The following is an 18,106-nucleotide window of genomic DNA, read 5'->3' on the forward strand; positions in this document are numbered from 1 at the left end:
CTCCTGCTTCCAACCAGCTGTTTCTCCTGGGTCTCAGCCTCTTCCCCTCCCTCGCACAGTGGAGACAGGGCCAGATTAGGGGCCCAACTCCCCCGACAATACATAGCCCATCAGATGGGGAGCTCTAAGGGGCCAGTTGTTACCACCCTCCGAGGTTGGACAACATTTACCAACTGCCCGGGCACCGTTTCCTGGACTGCACCTCTGGGCGGCAGTCTCTATGCTGTTAGATGTCTCTGTTTCCCAGCCTTGGGACAAATGAGAGAAGAAGGCAGAAAGAGCAGAGGCTCAAAAAGCTTTGCAGTAAGGCTGACTGGCTCTGTCCCCAGGTCCCACCCCGCTCAAGTTCCTGGAAACTCTCCCTCAGCCCCAGCTAGCTGATGGGAGTGGGAATCTCTGCAGGAATGCAGCCCAGGCTCCTTGGTCAGGCGCCGAGGCCACTCCACATAACTCTCTAATAAGCTGCTTCCTTGGGTGCATTTTTAACTGTCAGGCTCAGAACGCAAACGATTATAAGGCTTTGTAGGATAGCAGCGTCTTCCAGAGGCAGATGTCAAATTGGACAGGCGAGAATTAACCAGCCCCACGAAGCAACATGGCAGTAACTTTATTTCTGAACCACTCTATTGCAAATCAACAAGATAACCTCAGCCTGTTTTGGAGTATCTCACCCCAGTTCCCAACGTGTCATGCCTGGTATGGGCAGGAGGCTAGCACAATCCCCAGGGCCCCTCGTTCAGGTCCGGGGCTCACGGAGAAGACGCGTTAGTCTCTGGGCCAGCTGGCCCTCAGCCTCTTACAGACACGGAACTCCAGACCAATGGGCTGGTCCCCGAGACAAAGACTCAGCACGGGAGCTCTGGCCCGTGCCCACCTCCTGCCACAGCCCGATTATCACACCCCCTAACAAAGCTCCGTCTGGCCCTGGGCAAGGGAGGCAGCACAAGAAAGAGGTGGATAGTCCAAACCCGAACACCTCAGCCCCGCAGAGCACAGGCTGGGCCAAGAGGACAGAGAAGGCTCCCAGGAAGTCAGGCACTGGTCAATCGGAGGCAAAAGTGAAAGTGACATTCATAGTTCAGCAACAAGGGCCCCCCACCAAAGCCTTTACGGGGGTGGGTCCAAATTCTTGGGCCTGTCGCCAGGGAAGGAGAAAGGGTAAGTCAACCAGAATCTGAGAGAAACAGAGATATTCTCCCTTGTATTTCCCTCTAGCCTCCCTGGTCAGGTCGAGAAGTTCAGGCGGGGCTGCTATAGGGATACTGAAGGAGGAAAACGTGCCCAGGGCACTGAACAACCAGAGACGCTGAAACCCACCCTACCTTCACACCACAAGGGCACGCAAAACACCCAGGTGCCTCCCTCCTCCCTCCTCCCCATTCCTCTTCCCCCACTCTCTACACAACGCTCCAAAGACCCAGAAGCTAGCGGAGCCGCTAAGGAACATGCCCCAGTCCCAACCTCACCTCACACCAGCCCTCACCCCTAGCTTCCGGCTCGTCCGGCTAAGGAGCATCCAAGCTGCTCCTCTATTTTCTTGCCTCCTTGAGCAACATCTCACAGTGGCCGCAAGTCCCCTCCACTGAGTGAGGAGGCTGAGGTTCAGACACACTTGCCTCCCCCTTCCTCTTCTAACCTGACCTTAGGACGCCCACAGAACGGTTCTGTTGCCCAGAACGGTGCCTCCAAAATTCTCACCGCCCGCCACACCCCCCACACACCACGCACCGTCCCCAAACAACCCTGAACAGAGCCCTGCGGTCATGGAACTCTGGACAGGGAGAAGTGGTTGAAGCAGCCCTTTCTCTATTCCAGCTCAGCTGATGCAAGAACATTCCCCCGCATGAGATCCCTGGGCAGCATAGAAAGGCTGCAAAGCCTCCTCAGAGAAGAGAGGGCAGCGAGGCCCCAGCGTTGGCAGTGCCTGGATCCTGAGCAGGGGGGCAGCTGAAAACTGGAGTCGGCCCTGTCCCCTGCGGCAGCCACACCGGGTGCTCCCAAGGGCCCTGGGCAGCAATGACACATGACAATTCCTCTCAAACTAGAGGAGACAGACCTGTACCCTGCTCAGGGCTGGGAGGCACATGGGGCTGTGCCCCCGATCCCCACAGGTCTGGGCGACCGTGCATACAAAGCTTTTTCCCAGTAGTAAAGAAAGAGGCCTCCCTCCCCAAACCCGTTTGCTGTTCTGGGGAATCTCGTTCCCACAGTCCTTCTGACATGACCGAATTTTGGACGGCTACATACTATACACTCCCACCCTGGGAAAGCAGTGCCTGTGTGGACCTGAGCACTGCTGCTGGCTTCCCAGAAATCCTGGCCCAGCAAGTTGTACAGAGAAAACTGGGAAACTGATGGCTCCAATCAAATGAGGGAAAAGAGGACCCTCTCTTCCGAAGATCCCACAGTCTTATCTGGAGGGTTCTCCACTAGGGCCACTCCTCTCTGTATCATGCTCACTCACAAGACTATGTTCTTCAACCCCCACCCCGGCCTAAGGCAGAGCTAACACAGAGACAGAGATGAGGGCGGGAGCGGTCAAGGGCAAGGGCACTTGACCTTCCTTTCTCTTCAGAAACCTACGCTGAGACACATGCTTTACTTGAACAAAACTAAAGCCCCCACCGAAGAGAATGAGGCCAGAATTAAAATAAAAGCCAAAAATAAACCCAACCCAGCCTAGACAACTGGCTTTTTGCTGTTGCTCAAACACAAGTTTGCCAACACAACATCCTCCCAGTTGTTGGAGGGCCATTCTCCACGGTGTCCTACATTTCTGACCTTCTGAGCAAGAGGAATTAACAGTTCCAGACTATCTTTTCAAAGATGTTTATAGAGCAAACAGCCTTGGAAGACAGTGTCTCCCTGCAGGGCAGAGGCAGATTTGTTTGCTGACCAGAATAAAAAGGATAAGGTCTCCTTATGGGGCAAAGGTTTGCTAGCAGCCCCTTGAAAAGCTTGGGGTTTCCTAAGCTTGAGGTTCCTCAGCTGGGGTGCAGACCCACCACGTGTGCAGCCTCTACCTGGACCTCCTCCCCACTGCTGCATGGGACTGGGGAGCAAGGGGAACCCATGTGAACATCAAGCTCATGTGGCCTGCTGTGCCATGAGTAACAAAGTCCTTTGTCTGGGATCCAAGCATCTGTGTCTTCTGCCAGCATCTGTGAACTGGGGCAGGCTAGACTTGTTAGCTTGCAAGCAGAGTGAAATCTCAGATACTTTCACAGTTCTTGACACCACTTACTTTAAGGGAAGAGTAGGAGAGATACATATTAAGGACCAGGCATTGTGCTAGGTACTTTGATATATATTTTATCTCATTTAGTCCTAACAATAATCCTGTGAAGTGTTATTACTATTATTATTGTTGTTGTTACCATCAAAATATCATCATCACCATTTCATAAGAGAAAAGGTTTCAAAAAAGTTAAGTGATTTGCCTAAGGATACACAGCTAAGAAAGGGCACCTGTTGGACTCCAAAGCCTTTCGAAAATAAAAGGAAGGGATGATGTGGTTTCCCCCTTCTTGTGGTCCCAGAAGCCCTTTGGGTTCCAATTCATTCAAGGCCAGGCTTTAATCTCTTAGCTGCTCAGTCTTTTAAGCTGCTTTCTCTGATGCCCGTTTCCTGGAGAAGTTCCAGAAGCTGGGCCAGGTCTGCCCACAGCGAATGAAGTGAAACCTGGAAGTGCCCCTCCTGCAGCCATTCTTCTGCAGCATCACAGACGAGCCAGCCCCCCACTCTACCCCTGCTTACCCACAATATCTTCATAGGCATTCTCTTCTAAAGTGCTTTTGGATCCAAACTTGGGTTGGCTCTCAGTACCATTCTCAGTGGGAGAAGAGGGGTACAGGGACTGGAGACTGGATGCATCCTCAAACTCAAAGGATTTTCTGTGGATAACAAAGAGTTTGAGTCATTCCGGCGGAACCCGACTCCTGCTGCCCTGGTGGGGAATGGCCAAGGGCAAGAGCAAAGACCAGTGGTCCTCATCACAAAACCAGCTACTGAGCAAAGCATCAAGATGGATCCAAACTTGCCAACCAACTGAAGAGATAGATGGTCTGAAAGGCCCCAGTCCCGGTGCCTGCAAATAATACCAATAACAACTACCGCAGCTGAAAGGGATGTTATGTGTCAGACGCTGTGTCATACGCTCTACACACGTCAGCCCATAAATCTTCACAATGCTGCTACTAGGTATCGTGCCACTTTAAGACGGATTAGCTGGAGGCTCAGGGAGATGAACTGATAGAGGTAAGACTCACCCAGGATGTCTGACTCCAGGGTCCGAGCTTTTGACTTGGGCCTCCAAGCCCCGGAGAACATCATTTTTGAGAAGTATCTGCCATCCCCAGAGGAACTGAGTGCCTCACCTGCTCTTAAGAGTCTCACATCATGCCTGTATCCGAGCAAGGTCTCCAGCACTGAGTAGGCAGTAAGGGTTCAACGTTGGATGGGTGATGCTCGCGGCTGTTTGGAGGTTGGGGAAGCAGCTGGTGGTGGGTGGTTTGTTGAAAACAAGAAGGCGCTGAGCCCTCAAAACAAATCACACCACTTCTGAGGTAGAACTAGGAGGGAGCAGTTGCAGCCAGCAGCTACTTCCATGACCCAGCTTCCCTTCAGCTCGTCACCTGCTCCTTTCCATCCCCCAGATAACCTTCCCTTCTACTGCAGAATTTCAAAACCACAGCTGGTTAGCTTCTCAGACACCCTGAGCCCACAGTACCCTCTACTCCTCCCCTTCATCAGGGAGGTTCTTCCCTTCAACATCTAAGGCTTGGTCCCAGCTGCATCCTCTCCCTCTCCAAGGCAGGTCCCTCCCAGGGAGGGAGAGAAGGAAGTGCACTGACTGAACCCCTTCTCTCACCCATTAACACCTCCCTCATCTTTGGGAACCATTAGACCTTTCAGCTGATGCAGTCCTTTCTCTCTCGTTTAATGAACAACACCGCAAGGGCCCTGGGGTGCAAGTCAAGGACTAAAAGTGTCCTAAAGGCCACATCTTATTCTCAGCTTGCCCAGCTACCGTGCAGCCCTCGACACAGCCAAACACCTCATGTTGGTCCTCTCCTCCCTCCTCTCTGTGACACGGTCCCTCCTGGTTTTCAACTGCGTCTCAAGCTCCTGTGAGGGATCCCCTTTTCTGCTTCCCTTTTCAATGCCACGGTCTCAGAGTCCTGTCTTCAGGACTCTCTTTCTCACTCTGCACTTTCTGGGGCCCCAATATTGATGACCATCACCATATCTACCATTTCTACTACGATGACTCCCAGATCTCTCTGTCACTGGCCCAGACTTCTCAACCAGCTAAATACCCAATGGCTGAGCAGAGTGATTCCTGAACACTGGCCCGCAGACCACTACTGGTCTGAGAGCAAGCTTTCACTGATGTATACAGTGGAGTCAACATCTCATGCAGGCAGTTCTCAAATCAGCAAATGACACAAATCACGTTCAGCCAAATTATCCTCGAAAATCCCTCAGGAAGGTTCCATGTCGAGGACCAATACACTGTCTTTCATTATAACTGATATAGTCAGTTAAAAACAGATTTCTTGGGCCTCCCTGGTGGCGCAGTGGTTAGGAGTCCGCCTGCCGATGCAGGGGATACGGGTTCGTGCCCCGGTCTGGGAGGATCCCATATGCCGCAGAGCGGCTGGGCCCGTGAGCCATGGCCGCTGGGCCTGCGCATCCGGAGCCTGTGCTCCGCAACGGGAGAGGCCACAACAGTGAGAGGCCCACATACCGCAAAAAGAAAAAAAAAAAAAAAAAAAAAAAAAAACAGATTTCTTTCTCTTTGGTTGAATAGCAGAAATATATGGCTTGTATTTTTTTCTTAAATAAAAAAGTATATAAAATACAAGAATCGTACCTGGCACAACAAACTTACTATTCCATGCTCCTCAGGGGAATATGCTCACTGTGTGGAAAGGCAAATAAAACAGCCTGTGCTTACTGAACTGTTTTTCTTTTTTTTTTCCAAGAGCACAGATTTAAATTTGCTGTTAATTCTTACTGGAAGTGACTCCACCATATATGGTATATGTGTGTGTATTTATTATAAATGTAATGTGTGTGTATGTGTAGAACCTTCAGGTTGATGTAACCTCCTCCCATCCCCTTTTTTCACCTAGCTAACTGCCTCTTGCTCTTCTAAATTTAGCTCAGCGGGCTTCCCTGGTGGCGCAGTGGTTGAGAATCCGCCTGCCAGTGCAGGGAACACGCCTTCGAGCCTTGGTCTGGGAAGATCCCACATGCCGCGGAGCAACTAAGCCCGTGCGCCACAACTACTGAGCCTGTGCTCTAGAGCCCGTGAGCCACAACTACTGAGCCCACGTGCCACAACTACTGAAGCCTGTGTGCCTAGAGCCTGTGCTCCGCAACAAGAGAAGCCACCGCAATGAGAAGCCCGCACACCGCAACGAAGAGTAGCCCCGCTCTCCGCAACTAGAGAAAGCCTGTGCGCAGCAACAAAGACCCAATGCAGCCAAAAATAAATAGATAAATAAATAAATAAATTTAGCTCAGCAACTCCCTCTCTGAAGAGGCTTCCCCCACTCCCCACTCAGATGCCTCTTCCTCTGGGTTTCTGCAGCATCCCACCCAGACGTGGATCAGGGCACGCAGCACAGCTTCTATGATTTATTTATACATCTATCTCCTGCACCAGATCACCAACTCCTTGAATGGAACAGCCACATCTTATGTGCCCCTGTGTCCCCTTGACCAGCACAGAGGCTTGGTGCACAGCAGGCTCTAGACAGGTATTTCTAGAAACGGATGACTAAAGACAAAGCAAACACGCTTGGCAGGGTTGACATAAAGAGTCCGTGAGCATGCTGAGGTGGGCCAGAACATGGGATTACCTTTAGCCAAGGGCTCTTCTGGCTCATGAGTCTGAACCTTTGTGATGTCTTCCTCTCTGCACATGGCAGGAAAGTTTCTACATGAGATGGGATATGCTGGATGGAAGCCTGAACTATGGGGTCAGATTGAAGAATCCCCAGAAGCCAAACAAACCCGAATGCCCACCTGACTCTGGGTTAGAAGAGGAAGGCAGTGAGGGGTAGGGGGACAGGCCTTCCAAAGGAAGCTGGCTCCCAGCCTACTCCAATTCAGAGAACAAGATGCCTGTCATCTCGCACCAACTCCAGCTGCTCCAGCTCCCAAGTCACTATAATTGTGGAGATGGCCCAGGTACTCCAGTGTCAGGAATGCTGAAACTGACCAGGAAACCAATGTGACCAGGTCCTTCTTGGACATGGCCAAGAAGCAGATGAAATGTTCCTTCTCTCCTTTTTCCATCAGTCTCCCCTTTCAGGATCCAAAGATCCCCTCTTCATATAAGCCCAGGGTTCCTGTATGGCCAGGCAGCCCTCAGGAAAGAGGAAATCATGGTAAATGTGTCAACACTTCTGTGTTAATGGTAACATGCAATATTTAGATAATGCTTCAGTCAAAGAAATAAATCTCTAGCTGGCATTTCAGGTAGTTACGAGGCTAAGATCTTACTAGTCCTCAAGGGACTGCCAATTCTATCTAAAAGTAAGGTGGTCCTACCCCTCCCACAGAGGAAGTTCCAACAGGGCTCTACTCCAAAGGCCAAACCCAGCCAGCATGTTCAGTACACAGCACTTGGAAGAAGCGCTTTCACCCTCCCACTCACGTTTAAGTATCCTTACCCTGCAGGAGCAGAAGAACAGTCAATCTTTCTCACCTAGCTCATGCTTCACCTAACATTATTTGGTGCTCCAGAACTTATAAAGCATTACTGACTGTGACCCACAACTACTGACTGTGACCCACAACTACAGTCTGCTTCTGCATCCTCTACTGACAAGAAGGCCACTGTGCCCAGCTCTACGTCACCGGAGGGGCATTCGTTACCTGCTCTGGGACTTGCGGTGACCACGCATGTCCTTCTTGGGTCTCCGGGTGACTGGTGGGGCTGGGGTGGAGGGCAGGGGGGGTGGAGCAGCAGGTGTGGGTGAAGGAGGTAGACCATTGCTTGGCTTACTCTTGGGGTTCTTGTCAGCCTCATATTCAAAGGTGCGCTTGGGTTTGGGGACAGGGTTCACAGCGGGATCAGGGGAGCTCTTCGATGGCAGCAGTTGGGAGGTCGGGCTGTTTCCAGGGGTCCCCGGCTTAGTGGAGCCACTACCTTCCCTCTCCGGGGGTGAGCCCGCCTCCCCCCCAACTCCAGCCACTCCTCCTGCCCGGCTGCCAGCGCTCACACTCGCGCTCCCTGTCGGGTCCTCCAAGGTGCCCAAGATCTCAGTCTTCCTTCTCCCTCGGTCTACACTGTAGCAGCTGCTGGGGAGCTGGGGAAGCCCCCCACCCGGCTGAGCCTTCAGGGCCTGTTCAATTTTCTGGATCCGACTCAGCACTGCTGAGCTCTCCTTCCTGCTGCCGTGCCCCCTGAGGAAGGCACTGGGCTCACTCCGGCCTGGCCGTTTCTCCAGACGGTAGAAAGAGTCCCGGACAGGGAGTGCCTCTCCCTCCTCCTCGGTCTCAGGGTAGGAACACTCGGAGAAGGTCCTGCTCATCCTCCGGAGGCCCTTGAAGTCGAAGGTCTTTTCTGAGCTGCAGGGGGACGGCACCACACTGGGACAGCCCACACTGGGGCAGCCCTCACTGGCCACCCACTCGCCCCCAGAGCCCTCCCGCTTCTCTCCACAAACGCTCATCCTGGGCGAAGCCTCTCGGCGACCCTCCCATGCTGAAATCTTCTCCCGGATGCCCAGGCTGTGGGCACGGGGGCCGGTGCGGTTCAGAAAGATGCTCCGTGGGCCCGCCACTGACCCCAGGGACGGAGTGCTCTGGGCGAGGGGGAGGCAAGCAGCTACTCCCTCTACATCCTGGGCTGCCCCCTGGACATTCTCCTTCTGGTCCTCTCTCTTGCACACTGAAGGGCTTCTGTCCAAATAACCGAAGCTGGTGGCCTTGAGGGGACAGATGGGTGGTGAAGTGTCTGGAGAGGGGGCTTGAGGATTTTGGGGTGAAGGATCACGGGGATGCCAGTCCTTGAGGAGCAGCCGGGAACTGCAGCGGCTTGGGTACCTGGAGGCTGACGTTTCACTGTCACTGAGCGGGTAGATGGGACTCCTCGGTGGGGAGAGAACTGGAGGTGGAGAGACTGACTGAGACCTAAGAGGAAAAAAAAAAAAAAAGAAGAAGAAGAGAAAATGTCAGTGAGTGGCCTGACAACACTGTTTCATTGTTAAAGAGCTCAGCATCCCTTTCCTATAGGACTCGCAAGCTCAAAGTACTGTATGCAAGTAACGGACCTTCCAAGGCTGTCCTCAAGGAAAGAAACAGCTCCTTATTATACACAGCAGGCTAAACTCAATGGTCCTCTCTGCCCAATTCATCCCTAGAGACCCTGAGTACTATCTGCAACAGAAGCCAGTTCTGTGACAGGCCAGGGCATCCCCAAAGTCCACATCTGCCAATCAGAGAACAGTAAGATCAGTGGTGTGCTGCTAAATGTTTAACAATCAGCTCCTTGGGCGAGAAAGCATAGATACGTAGCATCTGCCAACTTCCACTGTATAAATATTCCTACTATGGCTGATTTCAAACCAGCAATGTGACCTCATTGGATGTGGACTTGGGAAGAAACACTAATGATCAACTCTCATGAACTGTTACAAAGCATCTCCAGCATGCCACTTCCCAAAGTGGCCCTAAATATGCACTCAAGCCCTTTGATGTATCTCCTTGACAAGCCCCATCTCCCCCGAGGCTTCTGCTACTAGACGCAAGATACCACACCTCAGCTTGGGTCTTGATCAGAACTCAGATTCCTGAAGGTCTCAAAAGGATCAGCACGGCCCTTCAAGAAAGAATCCTTTCCACGCTCTCAATGAGGAGGCTAACGGGGCGGGGAGACCAGCTCCTTCGCAGCTCTAGCCTCTAGCAGCGGCATCACATCAAATAAGCATCAGCCATTCCCCAGCTCCAGATCAACACCCTAGTCTTAGCAACTATCGGAAACAGTTCTAAATCAATGTTTTTACCTATATTTACTCACTGAATCTTCACAAAAACTCTGTCATATTATTATACTTTATTATTATCTTCATTTTGCAAGTGAAAAACACTGAGGCATACAAAGATTAAATATCTCATTCAAGGTCTCTAGCTGGTACGTGGTGAAGCCAGGACTACACTATATTGCTGCTCTAAAGAGGAAGCAGTGGTCTCTGCCATCTTTGTGAACTGCCCAGCCCTCCAGACATAGGTCAGCAGAAATCCCTGCAGCACTGAGCACAGCCCTGTCTCCAATGTAGCGTTTGTAATTTCTTCTTCCAGGTAGAGGGACACATACTCAGTGTCTAGAAGGTGCTCAGTAAATGATGAACAAATAAAGACAAGAAAAGGTAAAGGTGAGCTTACTGAAGAGAACCATGGGCATACTTCCTCTTCAGCACTTTTCTAGTGGTCTACTAGGGTCATCACTGTCAACTTTCAGAATTTTTCCCAAACCGTTTTAGTTCAAAGACAGCAGGGCTTTGCCAACACTGCATGCTACCAAGGCCTACCTGACCCTAATGCTGTGGCCCTCAAAGCCAAGCGGTCCAGCCTCGCAGGCTCCAGAGCACCACGCCATCCGCGGAATGCAGCCAGCTGCCCCTGAGCCAGGCTGCACTCACTGCTCCATCACACACAGAAAACTGCGGCTCGGGTGAGTCAGGGATTGGCCAGCAATTCCCTGTTGGGTCATAGCCTCTGGCTGCCCCCGATCAACAGGAAACCTCAACATGCTTAAGTTGTTTTTAAAAGGGCAAGTCAAACAAGAGCCCTCCCACGTGTACATGGGCACAGATGAGAGAAATTCGGTGCCCAGCCAAGCCGATGACCAAAGACACTCTGCTCGGCGGGGAGGTGTGAAAAGAGTAAGCCTCGGTACTCCCTAGGGTAGGCAGTGGTAGGGCAACAGGCCAAGCCTGAGCCTGGGGAGAGCCCAACCTACTCACGATCGAGAAAGGCCCAGGCCCCTCACTTTTTTCACAGAACCATGGGTGCAAAAGGTCATCAGTCCAGCCCTGTAAGCCAACAAGTGTCTGGGCTACACAAAGGACTCTACGTTTCAGTTATTCTCAGTTGGAGGCGGGAGAAGATGCCTTTTATAGAGGATGACCTTATCATGTGTTTATTCATTTAATAAATACTTAGTGAGCACCTACTATGTGCCAGGTCCTGTTCTACATGCTAGATACAAGAATAAACAAGAGACAAAAATTCATGTCCTCATGAAGCTTGAATTCTAGTCGGTGATGGCCAATACCTAATGAGAGGCAGAATCTTTTAGGAAGCCTTTTCAAACTACATATGCCTCATTTCTCCAGACATTTTGATAAATGCTCCCCTAGCGATGTATCTCTTTAACCCTCAAGGTGAGAATTCACCAGTCCATGAAGCCACCTATGGGAGGGTGGAGGGGCGGGGGGTGGCTCCCATACGGGGACAGAAAAACAGTGAGAACCTCTGGTCTGTTTGATTCCAGCATGCTTCCGATGATTTCAGAAAGGATGATTGTGTAACTTCCCTCAGTAGTTCAAACATGGAGAAATTCCCACAAGTTAAGACATTCTCTCAGCGCCTAGTCTGCTTTAACTGAGGTTTAGTTTTTCTCCTCTGGTGAAGGATAAAACAGAGAAGAGACTGGTCCTTTCCTTTAAAGGTCCTGGTCTTTGGATCTTTGCTGATCTGAGGCCCAGAGCTGCAAGCGCTCTTCATCCAGCCACCCCACACAGGCCAGGCCCAATGTGCTCCAGCAACTCGGGGTGAAAAGGGGGCCTGCCTATGCTGACCTGGAGCCCAGGCATCTGCCGGTTCATCACAGAGAAGGCAATGTTCACTCACTACACGATCATAGATACGGCCCTGCCCTCATGGGGCTCCGGATGCTCACCTGAGGATAGAACTCACTGCATCTCTCTAAATGTTTCTGATTCTACCTGTTATCAGGAATGTGACCATGGGGAAAACCACACACTCCCTTTGAGCTGCCAGTTTCAATTCCTCAGAATTGTTCCAACTGTATCACAGGGTTGTCGTAACGGGCACATGTGACTATGGATATGAAACGATGTCATACATTGTAACTCATTATTACTGTTAATTATTAGTAGTAAGTTTTTCACCAGGTTATCTAGGCCAGTTGTTCTCAGTAGAGGGTAAGAATATCACAGTTGCTGGGTTTAAGTTCCAGCACAGCCACTAACAAGTTACATGACTTTGAGCAAATAACTTTCTCTAAGCCTCAGTTTCCTTATCTGTAAAATGGACACATATCTGTAAAAGGACACGTCTCAGAGGTCTGTTGTAAGGAATAGAGACAATACGCATCAAGTGTTGCGCTCAGCGGCTCACACTAGTACTCAATCTTAGCTTAATAATTACTAATATTAACAAGGAGCTGCCTAATCAGAATAATCACTTGGCAAACTTTTTAAAACAGTTTACCTCTGTCCTTGGATTCTAAACATTTGGGGTGCGAGAGGAAAGGAGTAAATTAAATATGGCCATAAATTCTCTGCAGCTCATGCTATCCAAAGGTTGAGTCTATTCTTCTGCCCCTTGAATCTAGGCTGACCTTGTGATTTGCTTTGATGAATAGAATATGGTGGAAAATAAGTTGTCTCAGTTCCAAACTTGAGGCCTCAAGAAGCCTTGCAGTTTCCGCTTCACGCGCTTGGAACGCTGCCCTGAGACTGTCACGTAAGAAAGCCAGTCTAGTGTTTCAGAGGAGGAGAGGCCATGCACAGCATCACTGAGGTCCCTCAGCCGACAGCCAGCCACCACATGGGCCTGACACATGGTGAGGTCATCTTGGACCCAACTGAACCAGTTACATGAGTGAGCCCAGGGGAAGCCAGTAGAGGAACTTCCCAGTGAACGCACAGAAACACGAGAAATCATAGATTGTTCTAGCCCACTAAGTCTTAGGGTGGTTTGCTACAATGCAATGGTAAAATTATGTTGTGGGAAAGGCACTGTGTATAACTGGCCCTCCCCACCCCAGTGCAGGACCAGGGCCCTGGGCCTTCCATCCCCGTGCCTCTCTCTTCCTCCACTTCCCTACAGACCAGCTGCCAAGGTCTGAATGTTTGGACTGCATCCCTCTCCCCCCCCCACTCTCTCTCTCGCCCTACTAGAGGCTCTGGCACTCTTTTGGGAGTCTCCCCTGAACACTCCCTAGAAATGAAGCTAGTCCTGCAATCCCAAGAGTCAGCTTCCACCAGTGCTTGCTCCCAGGTTGAGGGAGGGCTCAGGAGAATCTGTTACCTAGAGAACAGGGAGGCTTAAGGAGGAACACACTGGGGGCTAGCAGTCAGGATGCGTGTGTCCTTGTGACAGTGAGTTTACACAACAGGTGGCACCTCCTTGGCAGGGATGGGAGAGGGTGCTCACTCTTGGGCTTCAGTTTCACTTTCTAGTTGTTTCCCAGTTCCTCAAACTGAGGTCGGAAGTGAAAGCAATTCTCCCCCTGTTGGACAAGGAAAGACTACGGCCAAGAGAATGACAGTGCTGGGACCCCAGCTGCCTTAGGAAGCCAAGCACCTGAGCAAAGCCTTCTTTTGGGTCTGGTCTCCCATTCTGCCACTGACCGTCTCCAGCTTCACTTCTTCAGGGCTCTTGGACAGCTCCTTACCACCCTTCCCTGAACCCTGAACAAGGGAACAAAGGAAGCCACCTACTCCCCAGGCCACAGTGTGCTAACTGTACCAGGCTTAAGACACACCTTGGTTCTCCATCCATTCAACCAGTATTTACTGAGCACCAACTATATACCAGGTACTATTTTAGGCATTAAGGACTGGCAGAGACTAAAAATAGACAGTCTCTCTCTACAGGTTACATTCTTTTTTTTTTAATTTATTATTATTTATTTATTTATTGGCTGCGTTGGGTCTTCGTTGCTGCACGCAGGCGTTCTCTAGTTGTGGAAAGCAGGGGCTACTCTTTGTTGCACTGCGTGGGCTTCTCATTGCGGTGGCTTCTCTCGTTGTGGAGTACGGGCTCTAGGCGCATGCGCGGGCTTCAGTAGTTGCGACGTGTGGGCTCTAGAGCATAGGCTCAGTAGTTGTGGCACACGGGCTTAGTTGCTCCGCAGCATGTGGGATCTTCCCGGGCCAAGGATTGAATCCATGTCCCCTGCATTGGCAGGTGGATTCTTAACTGCTGCGCCACCATGGAAGTCCCTCTACAGGTTACATTCTGGTGGAGGGAGACGGTATGGCTTTAGTTGTCTCGAGTGAACAGACAATAAAGAAACCAACCCTGTGAGATGGTTGTGGGGCCAGTGAAGAAGAATAAAGCAGGGTAAAGGGGTAGAGCTTAACAGTGAAGCAGATCAGGGGAGACCCCTCTGCCAGGGAACATGGGAACAGAACCTTGAGGAAGTAAGCAATGTGTATATCCAGGGCGCGGCGGGGGGCGGGGGGGCGGGGCGGGAATGTTCCAGACAAGAGGAGCAGTAGGGCAGAGGCTTGAGGCAACTGCAAACTTACTGTACTCTGGGGGCAACAAAGGGGCCAGTGTGGCCAGCGTGGAGTAAGAAGAGGAAGAGTGGGCTTCCCTGGTGGCGCAGTGATTGAGAGTCCGCCTGCCGATGCAGGGGACACAGGTTCATGCCCCGGTCCGGGAAGACCCCACATGCCGCGGAGCGGCTGGGCCCGTGAGCCTGGCCGCTGAGCCTGCGCGTCCAGAGCCTGTGCTCCGCAACGGGAGAGACCACAACAGTGAGAGGCCCGCGTACCGAAAAAAAAAAAAAAAATGAAGAGGAGGAGTGGGCTGGAGATCAGTCAGAGGAACCAGAGAATCCCATGGACCAACAACGAGGCTTGGGCTTTTACTCTGAGAGAGAAAGGAAGCTCTTGAAGGGATACGAGCAGAAGAATGACATGCTCTGACTCCATATCAGAGAATGAAGTGTAGGGATGCAGGAGTGGCCACAGGGAGATTACTTAAAGGCTACTGTAACAATCCAGGTAAGAGGTTAGAACCGCTTGGATTAGAACGGCAGATCTATCAACATCTATCTCGAGGGCTGTGCCAATCAGAGTTGCTGACGGAGTGGATGAGAGATATGAGAGACAAAGGGAAGTCAAGGATGAATCACAGTTTCTGGCCTGAGCACCTGGTAGAAAGGAATAAGGGTTACAGCTTTCCATTTCGGATTCATCAGTAGTATACAGATATCATGTAAAAGTATATGGCTAGATGAACCATCAAGGGAGTCAGCATATCTAGAGAAGTCCAAGGGTTGAACCCTGGGGCACTCCAGCATTTCTGGCTCACGTAGAGGAGGAACAACTAGCAAAGGAAACTGACTGGAAGAGCATGTAGTGAGGAAGGAAGGAAACCACGAGGAGGGATATCCTGAGACCTTTGAGAAATAGGGAGTGACCAGCTGAGCCAAATCTGCTAACAACTGAGCAAGGGAAAGACTGAGGAGTGATCCCTAGATTTAGGTAGTCACTGTGACCTTGAGAAGAGAGGTTCTGGTGGCAAGGGAGGGAGGGAAGCCTGACTGGAAGGAATTCAAGAAATGGAAGAGAGAAAGTGGAGATAAAGAGCTCGGACAGGGGCTTCCCTGGTGGTGCAGTGGTTGAGAGTCTGCCTGCTGATGCGGGGGACACGGGTTCGTGCCCCGGTCAGGGAGGATCCCACATGCCACAGAGCGGCTGGGCCCGTGAGCCATGGCCAATGGGCCTGCGCGTCCAGAGCCCATGCTCCGCAACGGGAGAGGCCACGGCTGTGAGAGGCCCACGTACTGCAAAAAAATAAATAAATAAATAAAGAGCTCGGACAGATCTTTCAAAGGGTTTTCCTAAAGAGGGAACAAGGCAACGAGGTGGCAGTTAGAGGGGAATGTGGGGTACAGAGCGTTTTGTTGGTGGGTTTGAGCTCAGAGTTATTATAGCATGCTTAAATGATGACTGGAATAATCCAGTAGAGAGGGAAAAAGCCATTAATGCAGGACAAGAGTATAAGTGCAGGCAGTGAGCAAAGTGAGCAGGCAGTGAAGGGCTGGGGACCCAATGCCCATCTACAAGGGGCGCCTTAGACTGAAGAACCCCATTTGCTCTCATTCGCATGTACCCAGGCTGAGTGTTTTCTCACACGATCTCATTCCTATGCTGCTTTATGCTTCCTTCACCGTGGCTTTGACTCCTACATATATTTCCAATTCATTCCACAGAGGGAAGAAGAGATCCAGAGATGTTCTTTCTTCCTGTCCTTCAAGCATCTGGATCCAGCTTCCTCCCCAACCTCAATGATCTACTCAATGCCTAAGTCCTATCAATTCTACGTCCTTCATATCTCTCAGATCTGTCCCTCCTGTGCCATTCCCACTGCTACTGCTGCTGCCTTGATTCAGATCTTATCTACTGTGACCATTCAAACAAGCTCTCAACTTCTCTCTCTGCCTTCAGTCTTAACCCAGTTCCAAGTCCATCCTCTCGTCTCCTGACATCTTTCAAAAATACAAAACTCATCATGCTTCAAACTCCCCACTATACACAGAATGAAATGCAAATTCACTGGCATGGATTATGGCAAGGCCCCCATGATGTGGTCGCTATTTTTCCTTTATCATTTCATACTGTCTTTTCCTCCAAACAAATCTGCATCCCACTCTTAGTCACATCAAACTCCTTGCTTTTCACAACTTTAGGCCTTCACGCATTCAATATTTCCTTTGCCTGCAGTGCTGCCTTGTGTCCACTTACATGTCTCTGTGACTCCTCTATGGAATCTCTCTTCACCCTACCCCCTCACCCAGGTGGAGATATCTGATTTTTGATGCCTCCACTGTGCCTGGAAAAATGTCTACTATGGTACTTGTAACACTTTACTGGACTATATTTTTCCTCACCTGCCTCCCTTACTAGACTATGAGTGAAGTACTTGAAGGTGGTGACAGGGTCTTATTAATCTTGATATAACCTGCTCTTTGTACTGCATCTAAAATTTAGTAGGAATTAATGTATTTGTGCTGAGTGACTAAATGAATGAATACAAAAATAAATGATTAAAACCTAGGTCTCCTTATTACTCCTCAGGGCATTGTTTACAGACTTCATTGCCTCTCTCTTTGTGCCATATGACCCGAAGAACAACACAGAAAGGTACACAAAGCACTTAGTGCAGCCCAGCATGGCTGTCAGTCCCTAAAGCCCTCTCCCATAAGGCAAAAATCATACCCTAGACCAAGAGTCTAGAGACCTGGGTTCTGCTCTGGTCCTGGTTCCATCACTTCCTGGATGGGTTCATAAGCAAAGTCACCTGAATTCTCTGAGCCTCAGGTTCTTTTTTTTTTTTTTTTTTTAAAGAATGGTTAAATACATGTATGTACGTATATATGTACGTATGTATGTATATATGTACGGATTTATTTTTGAGCACACCACGTGGCTTGTGGGATCTTAGTTCCCCGACCAGGGATCAAACCCATGCCCCCTGCCTTGGAAACATGGAGTCTTAACGACTGGACCTCCAGGGAAGTTCCCTCAGGTTCTTTATCTACAAAACAGGAGGAAAACACTTACTCTGAGTATCCTCACATACTAGCTGTGTGACTAAAATGATGTAAATTTTAAAAGTGTTTGAACATCATTAAAAGTTCCATGAAGACAGAAGAAATATAAAAGAAAAGTAAATACACAGCAGCTAAGACACTTAATATGCTGCTCTTATCACCTCCTTATTGCTCTTTATTCTAAAATCTCAGAGCTTGCCCCTGGGGAGGCAGACACTGTGAAACTGGGCCCTCGTGCCACCACCTTGTCAGCAGGCAGCCAGTTCTGCTCCTCAGCAAAGGCGTGGATGCCAACGCTGCAGCACATGACTGGCCAAATCCAACATTTATAGGAGAGGGAGTAAGATAAACAGAAGGAGAAAGAGAGAAAGGGGGCAGGGGAGAATGCAAAGGAAATTTAACAGAGGAGCATAAGCGCGCGCGCACACGCACACACACACGCACCCCCACACACAGACAAACGTATAAGACAAGTGAGTAGGACAGAAAGGGCATGAACTAAGGTAGAATGAGAAACTTAAAGAGGGGGCAACGTGTGTGTGCACATGC

At 50.4% G+C, this 18,106-nt stretch overlaps 1 protein-coding gene across 7 annotated transcripts in view; it reads right to left on the reverse strand.

The window, feature by feature from the left end:
* Positions 1-18,106, reverse strand: part of DENND2B (DENN domain containing 2B) — a 176,351-nt gene that overhangs the window by 27,211 nt on the left and 131,034 nt on the right. For all 7 annotated transcript variants that reach the window (XM_060105683.1, XM_060105682.1, XM_060105681.1 and 4 more), the window contains 2 exons: positions 7,891-9,150; positions 3,757-3,893 (listed from right to left, as the gene is read on the reverse strand). In XM_060105683.1, the coding sequence (XP_059961666.1) occupies positions 3,757-3,893; positions 7,891-9,150 (1,397 nt within the window). The remainder of the gene's footprint in view (positions 1-3,756; positions 3,894-7,890; positions 9,151-18,106) is intronic.

Source organism: Mesoplodon densirostris, chromosome 7 (assembly GCF_025265405.1).
Source record: "Mesoplodon densirostris isolate mMesDen1 chromosome 7, mMesDen1 primary haplotype, whole genome shotgun sequence".
In the NCBI taxonomy this organism is placed as follows: domain Eukaryota; kingdom Metazoa; phylum Chordata; class Mammalia; order Artiodactyla; family Ziphiidae; genus Mesoplodon; species Mesoplodon densirostris.